The 20,000-nt window shown below is 41.2% G+C and overlaps 1 protein-coding gene across 2 annotated transcripts in view; it reads left to right on the top strand.

Annotated features, from left to right (window-relative positions):
- LOC110050092 (uncharacterized) overlaps positions 1-20,000 on the top strand; it is a 50,075-nt gene that overhangs the window by 12,041 nt on the left and 18,034 nt on the right. For both annotated transcript variants that reach the window (XM_089284546.1, XM_089284545.1), the window contains exons 7-23: positions 166-735; positions 1,352-1,930; positions 2,319-2,573; positions 3,384-3,692; positions 4,216-4,583; positions 5,144-5,354; positions 6,126-6,680; positions 7,395-7,949; positions 8,420-8,989; positions 9,872-10,423; positions 11,705-12,271; positions 13,069-13,644; positions 14,228-14,791; positions 15,362-15,940; positions 16,969-17,544; positions 18,261-18,824; positions 19,375-19,947. In XM_089284546.1, coding sequence (XP_089140672.1) covers positions 166-735; positions 1,352-1,930; positions 2,319-2,573; positions 3,384-3,692; positions 4,216-4,583; positions 5,144-5,354; positions 6,126-6,680; positions 7,395-7,949; positions 8,420-8,989; positions 9,872-10,423; positions 11,705-12,271; positions 13,069-13,644; positions 14,228-14,791; positions 15,362-15,940; positions 16,969-17,544; positions 18,261-18,824; positions 19,375-19,947 — 8,523 coding nt within the window. The remainder of the gene's footprint in view (positions 1-165; positions 736-1,351; positions 1,931-2,318; positions 2,574-3,383; positions 3,693-4,215; positions 4,584-5,143; positions 5,355-6,125; positions 6,681-7,394; positions 7,950-8,419; positions 8,990-9,871; positions 10,424-11,704; positions 12,272-13,068; positions 13,645-14,227; positions 14,792-15,361; positions 15,941-16,968; positions 17,545-18,260; positions 18,825-19,374; positions 19,948-20,000) is intronic.

Raw genomic sequence — 20,000 nt, 5'->3', positions numbered from 1 at the left:
AAAGGACTCTGGGTGTTGGTCTCACTAATATCACATTTATTAGCTTCACCATAGGAACAGCTTCCACAAACGAGTCATTACTCGTCAGTTTAGATGCATTAAGTCGCTTTCCACCAGAGAAACGTTCCGCAGATGTATGTTGACAGATTCTTACTGCTATTTCAGGCCCTAAACCACGAAACGTCATCGCGGATATAGTTTTTGGAATGGATTCTTCTTCCGCTGTGCCTCTTGAAGATTACAAAAAGGAGAAGGAATTCGTCAAATATCTCGCGAGATATCTCAACGTTTCGCCCGGGAACTCTCGCGCAGCGCTCATAACATACGGCAACAGGGCAGCTGGGGTGGTCGGCTTCGACATCAATCGACCTTTTTCAAACTTTGAGATAGCAGTGGACAGAGCTCCATTTGTTGGCGGTGACAGACGGATTGACCGATCTCTCGACAAGACCTCTCAAATCATGGCCGACGCCAGACCAAGGATTACGAAGATTGTCGTGTTGTTGACCTCCGGAAAGCAAGCCTCGGTATTTGGCAGTAAGTCTCCCGGTGAGGCAGCAATCCCGCTTCTGAAAGGTGGAGTTTACAGCTATGTCGTGGCGATAAGTCTAAAGCCTGACATCTCCGAGCTTCGTCCTGTGGTACAAGAATCATCGCATATTTTCAGGATGGCTTCGTTTGATGATTTGAGAACTCGATGGACCACAGTTGGGGAAATTATCGTCGATACGTCGAGTAAGTACTTGGATGACCACGTTAGCTTAATACTTTCCGTGAGTACCACGATATTTCCGAGGTGCTCAGCTCCAAGATGAGCGAAAAAGGGCTCGGGTAATTAGCATAACATACCGAGTGCCGACAGGTTTACTAAAGCTGAGATTAATGATATATTTTTGATAGAACTGATCTTTTTACTACGTTGCGTAATTTTCCGTGTTCTTGAAAAATTTTAAACCAAAATGACTACGCTTGTTTTCAAAAACGTTATAGCCCACAATAATGTAGACCGTGGAAAATATCTCCACCTTGAAAGGTGGAGTGAAACTGGGTTGCGAAAAACCACGCCTTATATGTTATGCCAATTTCATGGTGTTTGCTCTCTATGACCGCAGCTTTTAATCATTGAACGCGCAAGAAACTTGATATCAAGGGCACAAAACGGCAAGTAATACGTACCTGGTCGAGTTATATCGCTTTCCATTTCAGAATGATCTGATTAAGTTGGATACTACTTATTTTGCATTATTTTCTTATGGTTTGAAATTAAATGTCTTAAGTAGCAAGTCTTATAAGCAACTAAGCCTTATTCCACTACATTGGTACTAACTGCTATTTCGCGACTTTTCCTTAGACAGGACTACTGGCATAATCAAAACCCTCCGAGCTGCTATAGTCTTTCTCGTGGACACGTCGTCATTCGTCGGAAGCTTAGGATTCAGGAGCCAAAAAGAGTTTGTAAAATCCATGACGGGCTCATTCAATCTCGGCGAGGGAAATTCTCAAGCGGCCATAATAACATATGGTTTCACCTCCTCACAACCACGTCCCTCTGACATCCACGACAATTTGCCTGCATTTGAACGAGCCGTTGATGACGCCCTATACATTGGGGGTCCTCGAAGGCTGCGTTATGCCGTTGACAGGGCAGAAACGTTGTTAAGACTAGTAAGACCCGAGGTTCAGAAGATTGTTATTATGCTGACGAGCGGAAAGCAGTCTGAACCCCAAGACGTGCCATTCCTGAAGGAATCCTTTAAGACGTTTCGTGCTTCGTGTATCAAGGTGTTTGCCGTCGCCATTGGGAAAGATTACGACAAGGAGGAGTTACTTCCAGCGGTTCAGCGTTCTGAGGACATCTTTACAGTTCCTACATTTGGAAGTCTGGCACAGCAGGCTCAGCCAGTGTCCAAAGCAATTACAGAACGATCAGGTCAAGTTTAACAACAGGCCGTGGAAAGTAGTTACTAACAAAACTTTGGCCATAACATCTGCTTAGTCATTGTGTCTATTTCTAACTTAGCAAGTTCATAACCAAAATTCCTGTCAGCCCAGGATAATATTTCAATGCTCACCCAATTTAAAAGTTTTGGATACGAATTTTTTTGACGTTCTTGGTCATTTCCATTAGGGCTACACATAGTGTTTCGAACTTGTGCGAAGCGTGACAGTTACACGTATTTTGTTGTTGTTGTTGTTGTTTTTTGTTTTTATGTTTGTTTCTATGGCTTCTCTACGATTTTCTTTTACAGCTGTAAATGTTTCACAAAAAGCGAATAACACAAAGTTAACTCATTTTGCTCTTTCATTTGCCTCATTAGATCCGACAGGACCATGTGGTTTCCAAGGTGATGTCCTGTTTATCATGGACTCTTCCGCTGAAGTCTATCGTGGAGACTACGCAAAAGAGAAAGATTTTGTTGAGTCCCTAGCGAGTTTCTTAAGGCTGTCTCCAGGCGGGACGCGGGCTGCCCTCCTGACCTATGGTTACACTGCAACACTCGTCGCTAACTATGACAGCTATGAGACACTTACACCTTTCAAGAATGCTGTGCAGAGAGCTCCGTACATTAGCGGTAAGATAATTTTAGTTGTTTCTTGAAATACATATAGCGTACCCAAAGCTGCTCTTCCACGCTTTTTGTGATTCGTAGAAAATGATGGTACGTCTAAAAAGCTAGACTAGGAGAAGTCCCTCTTTTGCTTAGTCCGTCAAGCGAGATCGTAAATAAAGCGCGAGGAAAAAATGGCCGCATGAAATCCTGGGGGCAAGACGCGTACTTCTCACCCCGAGGAGCTCGCGCGGTCATTTTTTTCTCGCGGTTTTCTTTCGCGTCACGTACGACGGACTAAGCGAAAGTGGGACTACTCGTAGTCTATTAAAAAAAGCACGCTCTTGTGTTTTGTTATTCTAGTGGATAGCGAAATAACCACGTCCGAATTCCTGAAAACTTAAAAACGCGTTAAACCTGGATCTCTAGTTGGTTCGTAAGAAGCTCGGGGATTTGGGGGGTATTTTTAAAATTTATTTGCGGGGTTTTGAGCAAGGAACTACAAACTAAAAAAACCCTTATCTGACACAACTTACTTTAAAAATAAATAACAAACAAACAACCACGAACAAAATTAAGCAAAATTAAAGAAAGAAGTCGACAAAGTATTAAGTACAAGTACAGACTGCCAGTCAAATTATGTTTTGGTCTTACAAAAGAGGGTGAAAAACAGAGACAAAAAGAATGGCCTGACTGTAATCTAAGAAGAAATGGGAAGTGGCAGAGACTCGCAAAAGTTTGTGTTTTTCGTGGATCTATGAACTGTTTATAGCTTTGTAACGTTTTGCCCAACCGTAGTTTAAATTTTAAAGTTTCTCACTGCGCTCGTTGTAGGCTCAAGACGTATCGACAAGGTCCTTAACTACGCTTCGCAGTTGATTGCAAATACCAGGGATCTGTTCCCAAAAATCGTGGTACTGCTCACAGCAGGTCGAAGGGGTTCTGAACAACCCTTGGAATTAGTTGTAAAACCGCTGCAAGAACATGGGGCTAAGACGTACGTTGTAGCCATAGGCGACAGACCGGATGTAAATGAGCTTTTACCAATCGTAAAAGACGAGAGGTTTGTAATTAAGATCTCCTCGTTTGATGATCTTCCTGGAAGAGCATTGCAAGTTGCTCAAACACTTGGCAACCAATCAGGTGAGAGAGTCACAGCTTTTTCGAGTTAATACATAAATTTAATCTTAAATTTTCTTGTACATCAAGTATGTCAGTAAACACTTCTCCAAGTCAAGATTGCAGTTTACGGTCTTATGTATGCAGTTGCAATGAGAGGATGTGAAACGTTGTCAAACCAAGTGTAAGTGTAAGTGTGCATTCGAACTTACAGGCCAGTTAGGCCGACACCTGTCTTCGACATGGAGACAGGAACTGTGTTAGAAAAGTGTCTTGCCCACGAACACAACACACCGACCCCTGTCAGAAATCGAACCTAGAATGCTCACTCCGCACATTAGGCCATCTGGTCTAGTTGCAGTTCACCATACACTTCTTGGGAAATTAAAATACGAAGCACTTCCTTTGACGAACTTACACCAGTTTCCCGTGCCAGGAAACTGGTTTACCTTGAAAGGTGTTTTGGTGCTTTACACCATGAACTACTTGCTGCTGTCATTGTGGCTTCCCTTGCGTTGACTAAGGTTTTCGTGATCTGTTTTCATAGATCCAGAATTACCAGATGAATTTCCAGAAGCTGATGTTCTCTTCCTGGTGGATTCGTCTTCCGACATTTCACCCAACGACTTTGAAATGGAGAAAGCCCTTGTGAAGGCGCTGATCCAGACTTTTAATTCTCTTCCAAATAAATCTCGCACGGCATTCATAACATATGGCAATAGCCCACAAGTGATATACGTGCTTCAGAACGATCTGAGTAGTGATGCACTGCAGAAAAAGATTGACTCGGTGCTACCGGTGGGAGGAGGAAGACGAATTGACCGCGCCCTTGAAGAAGGAGCGCAGCTCATGAACGCCTCTGGACAGTCCGTGCCTAAAATTGTACTCCTCATTACAGCAGGTCGACAGATCGAGGTAAGAAACTGCTAAAAGAATTAAAACGTATTTCTGTGGAAAGCTCGGTAGTAAACGTAGTGAGAAATCCACAAGTGTTTAACAGGGAAAAGGGCGTCATTGGCAAAGGATTACGATTCTTTATACCGAGAGAACAACCTCTTTTAATTCAGTGATAAGAATTTTTAAAAAATATTCTATATATTCCATGTGCATAAGGTAATGTTGTTTACGTCTGATTTTTTTGACGGAAGGCGCAGTGTTCTAATGGTTGGACGTTCGGGTGGGGTTCTCGCACAGTCAGACAATGTGTTGTGTTCTTAGGCAAGACATTTTGCTCTCAGTACCGCGTCGGAGTGGCATTACTCCTAGCCGCTTCATGCTACAAAAATTAGAGTCGGCGCTGAGAATTTTTAGATCATTTGGTTTGTGGCCTATAAAACTAAACGAAAAAGCTGCCTAAAAAAATTTGTAGTATTGATGATAATGTTTTTTCGGCACTCAGATGTCTTTATTTCTTAAAAAAAAATATTGCATTTTATAGGCACTTTAAAAGTCATTATAAATTAATTTTATCACAGGAAACCGGAGTGCAGCCGCTGTACTTGATTGGCAGAACACTTCGAAGTATCGGAGCAGATACATTTGTGCTGGGAATAGGGAAAAATGTTTCCAGTCAGGAGCTGAGACAAGTTGTTCAAAGAAGACAAAATGTCTTCTTGGTAGAATCATTTAAGAGCCTAACATCAATCAAGCCTCAACTGACTTATGAAATCGTCCAAAGGACCGTCGGTAAGTTTCTCAAAGCCAGAAAAATTCATTCTCCCAAGTGATTGGCAATATTCATTTAAGAAATATTTAAAAATACTAGTTATGAAAATGCTTGTTTCATCAAGAACATACTATCCCCAGTTGATGCCTGTATAATTTTCTCCATTCTCGTGACCTATACGACTCACTGACGTCACTCACTATTAAGCTCAATATCTAGAGACGGGTTCCAAATAGACGGAATGCAATCGAAATAGAAGTGTGGATGAGCTATCTACCTTTTTTGCTGTTCTCGTGTTTTAGTCAGTCCAATATATCGCCTTCGACAGCATTACTGAAGTTATGTTTAATCATATATTATAATATTTACTTTTAATTCATGTGGAATACCTTCAAATTAACTGGTGTGTCATTTTGTCGTGTGATGTCAAAACTGGAAATCTAAGTCACATTTAACTTCTATTGTATCGTATGGAGCGTATGCACATGACGTCATGGCGGCCATGTTGGTGTACAAAACCAATCCTGTGGGACTTCAACTCTTTTCTTATGTAAACACTTTAATCTGTTAAAATAAATTTGCATAGCTGCTAGACACGTGAGTGAACACTTTCCATTGCATTGCATTGCATTGCATTGCACTGGAATGCACTGCATTGCATTGTCTCCTGTGGAAGAGGTGTGACAAAGAATATAGTTTCACTGAATGTATTGTTCGAGAACTACTGTAATGTTCCTTGGGTTCCAATTGTTTGGCATGGACTTTTTTATCCCTTGATATTCTCCTTTTAGATGGTCTAACTGAAACGGATGTTGTATTCGTCATGGATTCGTCGTCGGAGGTCACTCAGAACAACTACAGAGATCAAAAGGAAGTGGTCAAGTCTATGGCGCATTCCATGAAAGTTCCCTCGGGCCGATCCAGAGCATCTGTTATAACATACGGTAACATTCCAACCCTTGTGGTCAGGTTCGACGGCTATCAATCTTTTAATTCTCTTGAAAATGACATCGATCGGGCACCTCGGATTGGAGGGCGCCGGCGGATAGACCTAGCCCTGGAAAGTGCCGGAAGAGTGTTGGCAGAGGCCAGATCTTCTGTGCGCCGAAATGTCATATTGTTTACATCCGGAAGAGGTGATCCCTCTTCAAGAAATTTGTACGACGCAGCAAAACGCATATTCAACGAAAAAGCTGACTTTTACATCGTTGCAATTGGTAGTAATCCTTACTTTGAAGAACTTACTGCAGTTGTGGCGAAACCACGAGATGTTTTCAACGTGTCGTCATTTACTAACTTGGGGAGAGACACTGAAAAAGTAACGACGAGCGTTAAGCAAAGACCATGTAAGTACACCGTCGGTCGTAAAAAATGAAACAGCTCATCTTCAAAAGCAAAGTGAAAGGGAACTCCAATTTATGTCACAGCACTAGTAGTTGGAACTCTTTTCTACCTCTTCTTTTTGAAGTTTCATAGTTCTACAATTCGCTTTTGTTTAACAGAAAATGTGTCACTCGACAGTGAGATTATAGATGCGGTGTGGTATAATGAATGCATGAATGCTCATTAAAAGCCACTTACATGTATTGCGACAGATTCTATGGTTTTATCCAGAGGTTAGACGCAGTCCTTGAACTGGTCTCATAATAAAGTTTAAGTGAAATTTCTTTTTTCGCTACATGAAAGTTTAGGTTAGTGAATTAGTTTGCCTTTATTGAGTGATTTTCTTAGCCAGCTTTTGGCCTCAACTCAAACTCCAAAGCCAAACGCGCACGAAACAACCCCGAAAACTCAATGACCCGCGCGAACGTAAGAGTGACCCAAGTTTTATTATTCAGGCTGCAGACTTCCCAATATGCAAATTAACCATAGTGTCCCAGCATAATAGTTAGGGATAAATGGGTGAACAATTTGATTCAGTACATGTTGACATTAAGTTGAGGATGAAGCGTTTAAACGAGCTTCTGGCGTCCGCATCTGTCATCTCATCTACTTAAGCCATGAAACGTGTTGAACTGGTATATGGAATTAATGTTAACGTTTTTTTTTTCTTTTCTCAGCACCGAAAACTCTCGCTAACTTCGCGGCAGACGTAATATTCTTGATGGACTCTTCGTTTGATGTTGATCAAAATACACTCGATCGAGAGAAGAACTTCGTAAAATCCATGGTGCGGTCCCTGACCTTATCGCGTGAGAAGTCTCGAGTTGCTGTAATTGGCTTCGGTAACGTTCCTGTCGAAGTAGTTCGATTCTCTTCATCCCAAGACGTAGCGGCAATTACAAGCGCAGTAGACAATGCACGAAAAGTTATTGGCCGGCGTAACATTGCCAAGGTTTTAGAATTTACTGCCTCCGTTCTCGATAAAGCTCGCTCATCTGTGCCGAGGGTGGTCATCTTGCTGACTGCTGGTAGTGAACTGTATCTCACGGCATCCTCTCAAGCACTTAGAGATCTTGGGACCAGTCGATACGTCATCGCTATAGGGCCGAATGCCGATGAGGAAGAGTTGACTCCCATCATCGACGAACCACGTGACTTGTTTACGATTTCAACGCCGAAGGAGCTAACCTGGAGCACTGAATATTTGGTCAGTGAGATTATAAAGAGGACAGGTGAGGTTGTGGTAAGAACAAAAGATGCTGTGTGGCTTTTCAATACCATTTTGAATCGGCTTTCCCGAGGTATTCAACATGTCATTTAATTGATCTATTCCCTCCACTGAAAGAACAGGAAAATGGAAATAAAAAGGAAAAGGACATTACATGACATGGCCCTTGGCAATAGTTGAATTTACAGAATACTGTGTAAAACGTCGATACCCGTGGAACAAGAGGACAAAGCGAATATCACAGTGAACGAGCGATTTCCTTTTATTCGTCGACTGTGACTGAACCACGTATCAAAGTTTTGAATTAATCTACATAATTGTGCAAACATTAGCGTCCTACTCGTGTTACCAGAGCAGTTCTCTTATACTGAGACGCTAACAATAGCCATACCAATTTGAGTTTATTTTATAGTGTGGCTTTCTGTTATGGCTGGAGCCTAGGATGATCATTTATTTAGACCTTTTCTTTCGTAGGGGACAACTCGCCAGTATTCAACGTTACAGCAGATATAGTGTTTGTAGTGGATTCTTCGAATGAAGTGTCATCACAGGGCTATACCAGCGAGAAACAGTTTGTCAAGTCAGTTGCCCGAGCCCTGAACCTGGCTCCGAAGAAATCCCGAGTTGCTGTTATTATTTACAGTGACTATGCCACCACACCTATTAAGTTTGCTGATTACCAAACCACGGATCGACTTAACGACGCTGTAGACAACCTCATTCACCTACGTAGAACGAGACGGATGGACCGGGCTCTATTTGAAACCGTGGAGGTTTTGAAACAAGCCAGGCCACTTGTTCCAAAACTTGTATTCTTCTTAACTTCCGGGAGACAAGATATCGGAGCGCCAACGCTGGATGCAGCTGCCAGAGCTGTAACTGAAACCGGTGCCATGACGTATTTAGTTGCCATCGGGCAAAGACCAAATCTTAGGGAGCTTCGCGTGATAGTGGAGAAACCTGACAACATTATCTCAGTCACAGCGTTTGGTGATCTACAACAACAAAGTAGAGATATTAGCAAGGATATTGCCAAAAATCTAGGTGAGTGTCAGTAAAATGATAAAGATAAAAGCGATTTTGTCTGTTCTGTGTCTTGATCTATACAATTTAGGCTTATTTCTGTCTGTGGTAATTAGCAGACTTGTAACTTTTCTCCATTTTTTTTTTTTTTTTTTTTTTTTTCATGCGATATTGCCGATAGCATACGAAATCATATCAATCGACAGCCAATATCGATATTTAATACTTATGCTGAATTTTTTTTCCTCGCCGAGTTCAAATAATTACCGGAGCTAGAAAGTGAAGTTCAAAATAAACGCCCCTGGCGAACGTGAAGTGAAGCGATTCTGCTTTGAGCCCGACATTACCCAACCGAACCCCATAAATAACAGAACAAACTAAAAAGAAAATTGGCCTGTCGTACTTTACAGTCTTCTGGACAACAGATTCCCCAGGACGTTGTTTTGTACTTGTACATTATTCACTATAGACGAATTCAGTGACATCATTTTCTTGTTTTCTTGGGCTTAAGGATATATTTGCTTTAATTCATGAACATTGATTTACTGATGACCAAAAATAGTTCATGAAAATGATGAAAAATATCATTTTAAAATACGTCGGGCCTTTAATGAACGTTGGACCTACAGGGGCAAGTTTTAAATAAAAACACACAAGGTCAATTTGCGAAAATACTCCACTGCATTTTAGCCCATGCTATGCAAGCTGCACTCAGCGAAAGGATGGAAAGATTTTTCGTCTGTCTCATGGTATATTGTGAATGCCCTACGATTGCTTTTTACTTTTCTTTGCATAGTCAACACTTTTGAACATAATGAAAGTCCAGTCACCTTAGAATATTTTTGTGGTGTGCCCCTGAGTATACCACTGCAAACATTATTGAATAAATCTTTGTTTCTCAAGGGTCTGACGTCACAGCCGATATAGTATTCCTGATAGACTCCTCCAGTAGTGTCAGCTCAGCAGACCACAAGAAAGAAAAAGATTTCGTGGCCTCCTTGGCGAAAAACCTCAACTTTGGTTCTGGTAAGACGCGTGTAGCAGTAATACTTTACAGTGATTACGCCAGACAAGCTATCAGGTTTGATGTGGTGAGCAACCCAGAATCTCTCCAATCTGTACTTGATGGTCTTCAACAGTTAAGAGGTGGAAGGAGAATCGATAGAGCCTTAACAAGCGCGACTCAGATGTTTAGAGGCAGCAGACCCAATGTCCGTCACATACTTGTCCTGTTAACGTCTGGAGAGCATACATCCGAATTGATAAACCCCTTTGAAATCGCTGTGCAACAGCTGAAAACGTTGAACGTGGAAAGGTTCGTTGTCGCCATAGGAAAAGAATCAAGTGGGAAATATTTGAAACCAGTTGTAGAAAGAGACGAAGATGTCATCTATGTACCTACCTTCGACAGTTTGAGGTCGCAGATTTTACGCATTGCGGAGCATATTTCAAAAGGTAGGGGTTTTTTCTGTGGTAAAGCTAAGCAATAGTGTCCATTTTAAGGGCTTTTAAGTCAAAAACTAGTCAGGTGATCACCATTGGTATAGAATTGCACGTTAAAATGCAACTTTTTGCTACATTAAAAAGAATGCGAGAGGAGGTTCAGAGCCTCTTTATTTTTGGAGGATTCGTGTTTTTGCTGGTACAAAAGCCTAAGGTTCCAGGTGCCGTCCTTCAATAGTCTTGAATAAGAAGCAAAATCAATGGTAAGGAAAATAGCTACTTTGTAATTTGAAAATGTGTTTGCAGGATCACCTAGTTAGTGTTTTACTGAGGAAACTAATTTTAAACTATCAGATTAAGAGATGGCGATTACTTTCGCCTCCTAGAAATCGAGAGCGGACAGTGCAATTGTTTTAGTAGAATTCTAACAGAGATGCCATCATAATTATAATGATTTCCTGCTATTTGTCTACAGAATATGTTAAGTTATAGTAAACTCCACGAGTTAGCGGTTTTCGTGCGCGGATTGAATTTTCATTTGAAAGTTGCTGCTGTGTAAGTGCACTGAGATCAATTCATTCAACAAGTCGTTTAACGGATAAATTTCGTTAATTTTAATTTTCTCGGAAACCGAATTGTTCAGTAATGTTTTAAATCCTTCTCTGCAACTTTGGGAAAGGAGAAAATGTCACCATTTTGTAGGCGACTTCCAGCCATTGCATATAAAATGTCTGAAAGGATGCGGTGGCCCAGCCAATCAGATTACAGTATTTGCAATAGTATACTAGTAGAATTATACTAATACAGGTTTACCCAATAGGGCCGGGTTGTTCGAAAGCCGGTTGGCGACAACTCAGGATTTCGAATTCCCGGTTATTGCGAACTCAGAACGGTTTCCTTTGGATTCCCCCTTCAGTCCTTTACTATTGTTTTTTCGTACTCTCGCTATTTTGAACTATTTTTCGATTCCCCTGCGGGTTCGAAATAGCGGGGTTCAGCTGTATTTTTCGATTCCCCTGCGGGTTCGAAATAGCGGGGTTCGACTGCATTAACTTCTCTTTCTAATCCTGGGTTACCTTAGTCGGGATTTGAACAACACGGCCCAGTAGTTCAGCGTGTCATTCAGGGGAGTATTGATAGTCCTAGTCGTTTCGTACTAAATGCTTGCTTTCCCGATAAGACAGTAGGCGGAGAAAGTTTACTTCATACCGACTTGTTTTGTCAAAGGAATACAAGCCGATGTCGGTCTTGCAAAGCTAACTAACTTTTATTTGTTTTCTTTCTTCCTTGAAGCGGAGATGGACATACTAGAATCGTTTCCTGCTGATGTGGTTTTCCTCATCGACTCGTCATCCGACGTTATTCTGGACAACTTTGAAAGGGAAAAGAACTTCGTTAAATCTGTTGTTCAATTCATGAAAGCTGATCAAAACGTAACTAGAGTAGCGGTTGTCACGTATGGTTACATAGCCAAGGAGCAAGCAAGTTTGATTAGTCCGCAAGGTGAACTTCTTAGAGGTTTGGATGGAGCAGAATACGTCGGAGGAAGAAGGAGAATCGATCTTGTCGTTACCAAGGCTGCCGAGATCTTGGAAGGGAGCAGATTTTTGGTTCCAAAAGTTGCTGTTTTCTTGACGGCAGGAGTGAATGGTGTTGGTGAAGCAGACTTACTTAGAAATGCATCCGGGGCGCTCCGTGACGTAGGGGGTAATACGTATGTTGTTGCCATTGGTGGAGACGTTGACTTAAAGGAACTTGAGATGATCGTGACGAAACAAGGCGACATTTTTAAAGTCCCCGAATTCACTGGACTAGCACAAACGTTTGAATCAACAGCCAAAGCTATCATAAGGAGGGCAGGTTAGTTTTGTTTCGTGTTGTTATCGTGAACTCAGTAGGCCTAAGGTTGAATAATATTTATTCACTGGTTTTAATTTAGAAATAAGGCCATCCCTTTTTTTTCTCTGTTTAGCGTCGTCCGACCGACCCAGATTTTCGCGTTTTCAAAAAAAAAAGTTACACAGAAGGCAATGAAGGCAATGACACATTATTTCAAACAATTGTCACTTTAATCTGAAACATAAGCAATTTTTTGCCTTACAGATTTTTAGTTTTTCCCTCTTCTCGTTTGATTTTAACAACGACGTCGACGTCGATGTTGACTTTGTAACCACACCTTGTTGTTTCCAGGCTCCACGGATATTATGCTGAGTTACCGGGCCTCCTAGCTCCAGACTCCTTTTCCAATTTTATTTTTGTTGTCTTTTTTCCTTTTCCGACCGACCGACCCAAAATCAGAAAACGCATTCGACAATAAACGGAAAAAAAAGGGGATGGCCCAATGATAATTAACATGTGACGTCAGCTTTTTGGTTCAGGAGGCCACGATTTCTACGTACTGAAAATTTTAGAATTATAGTTAACCTCTAAAGAACCCTAGTTATGAAGTTTCTCGGTAGTTCATTTTTAAAGACTGAACCTTAACCGTCCCAGTGAATCATCAGTGTTTTTTATTTAATTAGTAGACTGTAGGTTCTACTTGTTCAAACAACCAGTTAACAGTCGCCAGTTGGTCTTACGCTAGTTTGTTTCCCGCAGAGCTGTTTAATGCAGCAGTTAATGTCAAGTAGGCTTACTTATTTCTGTTTTTCTTACAGAGCGAAAACCTGAGAAAGTCTACGATGTAGATGCCGATATTGTCTTTTTGGTGGATTCTTCTGGGAATGTTGGGGGAGAAAACTTTGGAAAATTAAAAGATTTTGTGAACAACGTTGCCCGTTCTCTAAATTTAGCTACTGCGAGGTCCAGGGTTGCCGTAATCCTCTTCAGCTCTTACGCACGACTGGCAATAGGATTTAGCGGCCACTCCACTATGCGGACATTTAAAGAAGATGTGGACAAACTCTCCCTTGTTGGCGGCTCGAGAAGAATTGACCGCGCCTTGGACGCTGCCGTGACTCTGTTGAAGAACGTTCCTTCAAATCGTCCCAAAGTCGTTATCATGCTAACAGCTGGAAAGCAAGATTCTGGTTTTGGTAATACTTTAACTAGTGCCGCGTCTCCATTACATGCCATGCGAGCACAAACATACGTTGTCGCTATTGGTCCCGAGCCTGACGTGCTAGAATTACGGCCTGTTCATCGCTTGGACTCTAATCTCTTAGTTGTTTCCTCCTTTGCATCACTGGAGCCTCGCACCAGGCCAATTACCAAACATATAGCAGAGAGAATAGGTGAGAATTTATCAGCGATAGTTTTTGACTCCTTTGCTTTGTCGAACCAATTTGACACAAGCTACGGTCTAAAAGGGCTAACGTAGCGGTGAAGCTCTATCATAAAAAGTGCCAGTTTCGTCCCAATTTCTTGTTCAGGGTAAAAGGCTCATGCCGCTAGAGCTTACACGGGTTTCTGTGAAACAGAGTGACCAAGATTAATGCCTCTTCCCTTAGATTAAATGTTTCTTCAACGCAGACTACTCCACAGCATTTTTTTTTTCTTTTTTTCTTTGAGGTTTTGCTATGTATTTCGGCACCAATACCTACTCTTAAATGTAGAAGGGAAGGTTACGGGAAATTAAAGATAACTTGTTTCTTGGTCGATATTACATTGCTCTGACATAATATACCATAGCCAAGTTAAAAAAAAGGAGGTTCGCTTTGCTTTATGAAAAATAGAAGGGTTTGTGTGGTGAAGCGCAGAGACTCTCTATTACTCAGCTGAATCATTTGGCCAAAATAATCTATATCTCTACCTTGGAAGTCGATGTTTCCTCCAGATATGGTACACTGTTACAAGCTTTGTTTATTTGTTTTGCAGAAATACAACCAGAGCCACCACGCGACTTTACAGCTGACATCATTTTTTTGATCGATTCCTCTTTTGGGGTGTCTGCAGACAACTTTAACAAAGAAAAAGAGTTTATCAAGTACCTGTCAGCTGCTCTCAATCTCGGTCCAAAAGGATCTCGGGTAGGAATTGTCACTTATGCTTCCTATTCCAGACTCATAAGACTGGGAATATTGCAGACACCTGAGTCCCTGGGGAGTAGCTTGGATGGACTTACTCGTATTTCAGGATTACGAAGAATGGACCGAGCATTGGAAAAGGCATCCGTCGCTTTTGACAAGAACCGTCCTGAGGTGAAGAAAATTGTGGTGCTCTTAACCGCTGGTCGACAATCCAGGGGAGGCAAACCGTTGGCACAGGCTGTTCGGCCTCTTAAAACAATTGGTGCCGAGACTTTCGTAGTGGCCATTGGCTCTCAAATCAATGAACCTGAGTTGACGCCAATAGTCAAAAGGAAACAGGATATTATTCTGGTGCCCCGATTCGACCAGCTCACCTCTCAAGTAAACTCTGTTGCTGATTACATTATCAACGGTATGTTCTTACATTGTTATATTATGTTTGACCTTGTGCACCAAACTCCTATTACAACAAAAACTTTTTATGTACACTTTAAACAACTGTGCCCAGTAGTGATAACCTATTTGTCAACCAAACTTTACGAGGAGAACATAATGTCCTTCTTGTCGAGTCATTTTCCCAGATAATGTTCTGCAGCATCAGGTGGCTAGCATTATGTTTGCGCGACCAATCCAAGGTTGGGGTGTGAACGTCGATTAAGTTTTGCTTGCGCGCTCTTTTCAATCATTCACCATCAGATCATGCTCGTATCTTGACCGACCTGCGGACTATTCTCTTGTGACTTGTTATTACGCTTACAGTTACGAGTTTATTTTGCACCATTGGTTTAATAATATCACTTAAGTAAAAAAAAATTGCACAATTTCACTAACGGTCTAGTCCATCAGAAAATGTGTACGCAAAGCTATTGGTCTCGTTATGGAGTCTTTTTAGTTTATGAAATGGCTCAGTATAGAATAAAGCTTTGCTTTGCTTTGCTTTTTTGTTGAACGTAGTTAACTTAAAATTTGGTTCTTTATTCAGTTTTCCGATCTATAATACCACCGAAATTCAAATCTGATATCCTCTTCATCATGGATTCGTCCTCCCGTGTGACCGAAGATGACTTTATGGCGCAAAAAGACTTTGTGAAGTCAATGATGGCGTCGTTTAATGTCAAACGAGGGCAATCTAGAGCCGCGCTGATCACCTACGGAACGAATTCAGAGAAAGTACTCCGTTTTGATAGCTATCTCTCCGTGAATTACATCGAAAGTACAGTGGATACAGCAACAAGTGTTGGCGGAACAGCCCGAATTGACAAAGCACTTGTTGATGCCAGTGATGTTCTGAGAGACGCTAATCCGTCGATTCCTAGGATTGTCGTTTTGCTTGCTGCAACTGGCAAAGAAGAAGATCCTCACAAAGAGTCGATCAAAGCTGCCGCTGAGAGGATTCACGGCCTGGGAGCAAGAGTGTACGTCCTTGCAGTTGGAAGGGAGCCAAATGTTGAAATATTAGGGCATGTCGCTGATCATCCACAAGATGTTTTCAAAATCTCAACCTTTAAAGATCTGAGGCTGAACAGTGATTCCATAACAGAGACGATTTACACCAGAGTCGGTGAGTTACATGGCTTTCGATGAATTTTCACATAGGATACCGCAATGAATTGATTTAGTGCCCCTGTTCCGAAAAGCGTCCCTTTGTGAAAGTGTCATAGAGCACACAGATAAATTAGACGAATTTATTTTGCTTTCTTATTTCAACGCCACGCTCAATATGTTGATTTGGGATCACGAGACAGCCCATATCGTTGCAGTTCTTAATTTAATGTGTCCGTTGTTGTTCATTTTAAACTGTGGTTTCACATTCCGATGTGTATGTCAAAAAAAGAAAATTTCTTAAAAGAGACTTTCGCATTACAACTGAGACCGCCTTTCAATTGTTCCTTTAAACTATTACTAGGAAAGTTCTTTTTATCGCAGCGTTATAATCGTGTATGCGATTACCGAGCAACGAGCAAGAAACGTGTCGAATAGCTGAGTCAAAGTACAGTAGTAACGTCCGACCAATTTTTTACAATAGCTGCAGAAATTCTCCCGTGCTCATTCGCCAATTTGTATTGTCAATACTGAGCGAACAGACTCATGAATTTATAATTTTTGCCTCTTTGTTATTGTAAAAAAACAAATTGACGTCAGTTTTTCATTGACAATGAATTTCGTGATAGCATTGTCAAAGTAGTCTGACGAAATTCAAGATCAATAACAGGACAGACTCATGAAAAAGTTTCGTCAATTTGTTAAATAGCACACGCAAGTATCCCAGTGGCTTAAATACAACTGAAAAGAGAAACGCGAGAAAATAACTGTGCAAGCTCAGTCACTATTGGTTTCTTTTCCCTGCTAATTCGCATCCTCATTCTTTATGTATTCATTGTTCTGACTGTTGATGATCTTGTTGGTGTTGTTGTTGTTTATGATGTTGTTGTCGACCTGTCATTCTTGCTGGTAATCTTATTGTGCTTGTGGGTTATTACCTTTTTTTTTGTTTTGTCGCTTTGTGCAAAAATAGCTGTCATAAGTTAAGTTCCACTGTTTTGCATTCCATGAAAAGAGTAGGATAACGTTATTCTTTACTATTTGCAGTTCTACCCAAACCAGTACAACCAATGAAATTTGAAGCTGACATTGTGTTTATTGTGGACTCTTCTTCTGAAGTAAGTCGAGAAAACTACAACAAAGAGAAAGCTTTCATCAAGTCTTTGGCCAAAACCCTTAACCTTTCCCCAGGGAAAACTCGAGCATCTGTGGTCGTCTACAGTGGAGTAGCGAGTCTCGAGATAAGATTCAACGCTTACTATAATTCCACGATATTTGATAAAGCAGTGGATGACTTGCCATATCTTGGCTCCGTACGCAGAATGGACTTAGGATTACGAGAAGGCGCTGTTGCAATGAAAGACGCGCGACCAAATGTTCGTAGGGTTGTTGTTCTGTTGACAACAGGGCGTCAGAGCCAATCAAGTAATTTATTGCCTCAAGCTGTAAAACCACTTCTGGAGCTTAGCGCCAATATATATGTCGTTGCAATAGGTTCGCAACCGAATGACCAAGAACTACGGCTTGTTGTTGAGGAGCCTAGTGACGTGTTAAAGGTGTCGAGGTTTGATGACCTTACGCCACAGACGAGACCAATTGCGAGGCATATTGTGAACAAAACCGGTGAGGAAACTAGTTTTACCTGCTTAGTATAGCGTAAAGGACATATTAATCGATTGCCAAATTCAATTACCCATTTTTATTGACTTTGCCTTGGCTTATGGCTTTAGTTATCTCATATTACTGTGATACCTTCCCTGTCATTTATAGAACCTATTTACTTAATTCCCTATTATCTCAAATCGGATTTCCTATGTATTTCCCATTCTTAAAATCACTAAACTGCATTTTTTTTTACTTCAAAATGCAATTGGCTCATTCCGTTATTTTTATTTGCCGCGATCAGCAATGTGTTTTAGTCTTAAGGTGTAATTAATACGCTCTATTCAAGAAGGAAAATGAATGCGCGGAGGGTGTGAGGAAGGGAGTTTGTCAGCTTTATGTAAATGATCACTAAAACAAGAGATAGAAGGTCAACTGTGAAAGCATAGAACTCGGAGGAGCAATTCTTTTTGCTAAGCTACAGGGTAAAGTTTTATCTATTCTATCAAGGTATAAACAGAGTTTGGGGACAATGCTGGTAAATGGATTACATTATAGCATGAATAGAAGTTGGAAGATTTACGCATCCACGGTGCGGAAAAATTTTTCATCGTCGTCTTTATCATCACCATTATCATTATCATCCCTAATTAATGTTTTCAATCTTTTCTCTTGAAGCACTTTTTAAAATTCAACCGATTATTTGGCGTTTAATTTTACATTTCATTTTCGTTCAGATTATCCATCTGCTGAGGGAGATCTAGTACACGTCGTATTCCTTTTGGATACCTCCTCTGGCGTCAGTCGCCGAGACTTTGGAAAAGAGAAAGAGTTCGTGAAGTCAATGGTGCGGTCACTTGATGCCCCTCTCAAAGAATCAAAGATGGCGGCAATTCCGTACGGCGCTTTCCCCGTGACGTCAGGAACATTAAAGAGCTACCAGTCCTTGAATGAATTTGATAGAGATGTCGATGCGTTACAGGTTATAAGTGGCCAACGAAGAATGGATGAAGCTTTGAACGGTGCTACTAATATGCTTCGACGAGAGAAGTCACCAGCCCGTAGTATCGTTATTTTGTTGACTGCAGGTAGACAAGCCCAACTGTATCGAGGCCGTCTTGTGAGGGATTCCAGCAAAGAACTGAGGAACGTGAGTGCAGAAATTTATGTGATAACCATTGGAAGTGAAGCGAGCTTTGACGGGTTAAGGCCCATTGTTGCAGAACCCGAAGATATTTATCAAGTTGGTTCGTTCGATTATCTTCAGAGGGAAGCGCAGCCAATCGGGAGGGATATCGGTAGTAAGTGAAAGACATTTTTGATTTGTTCTATAGTTTCTTTCAAGGAAAGATTATTGTTTAAGATTCCTTTCAACTGAGCATTGGTGTATTACAGTAAATGCTAGGTTACTAGTTCATTTTACCCACGCCAGTTAGTTGGTTAGTAGCTGGTCTCGTGGCTTGTGGTGTCAATATTGTTCGCTGTCAAAAGTTCTATGATCATAACAACAAGAAATTGTCACATTTCGCAACTGCATACCGCATTCTGATTTGGTAATTCCTGTGCTGTAATTGGCTACCACTGGAGGCACGTTGGGGCTATTTTGCCCTCTTGGGATTACCTGCTGTATCCCGCAAGAAAATGGTGTTCTTTATGCCATATACCAAATCTTTTATTAACCAACCTTGTTCAGTCAAGATGGTAAGATATTGGCCTCGTGTTTTTCTGTTTTTTGTTAATGGACCTCGACTATGCCTCTCGGTAGTTAAAAATGCAAAACGAACCCGACCAATGTCGTAGACGACTTGATCTCATGCTTGGTCAGTAACCCATATATATTTTTGTCATTAGGTGGTGCAAATAGATCGTTGGACGTAACAGCTGATATTGTCTTCATGGTAGACTCCTCGGCTTCAGTCGGAAACGCAAATTATAAAAAAGAGAAGGAGTTCGTTAAATCGTTAGCACGACTGGTTAATGTCACTTCTGAAAAATCGAGAGTAGCTGTTATCGCGTACAGCAGATCAACCATTCCTGTTGTACGATTTGATGGTTACCAGTCATTAGATGATTTGGACAAGAAGGTAGACGACATGCCTTTGCTTGGTGAATCTTACAGGCGCATGGATGTTGCCTTGCAGTCCGCTGCTCAAATATTAAACTCTGCTAGACAACATACTCCAAAGATCGCAGTGCTATTGACTGCTGGAAGGCAAATACCTGGTGGGGTTTCACTCGACACCGCGACCCAACCGCTGCGAAATTTAAATGTCACCGTTATTGTGGTAGCTGTGGGGCAACAATACGACAAACAGGAGCTAGACCCTGTTGTTTCTGAGAAGAAAGATTTATTCGAAATAGAGTCTTTCAATGTACTCTTGTTACGTGCTAGGACGATTGGAAAAGCAATAGAGGAAAAGTCAGGTAATTTACTAGGTGTATTAGATTTTAGTATAAATCTACTAGCGTTCTATCAC

This window comes from Orbicella faveolata, unplaced genomic scaffold (genome assembly GCF_042242905.1).
Source record: "Orbicella faveolata isolate gen_17 unplaced genomic scaffold, um_ofav_v1 contig_13, whole genome shotgun sequence".
Taxonomy (NCBI): domain Eukaryota; kingdom Metazoa; phylum Cnidaria; class Anthozoa; order Scleractinia; family Merulinidae; genus Orbicella; species Orbicella faveolata.
Note: the sequence above shows the minus strand (reverse complement) of the source record. Positions and strands in the feature narration are given on the sequence as shown.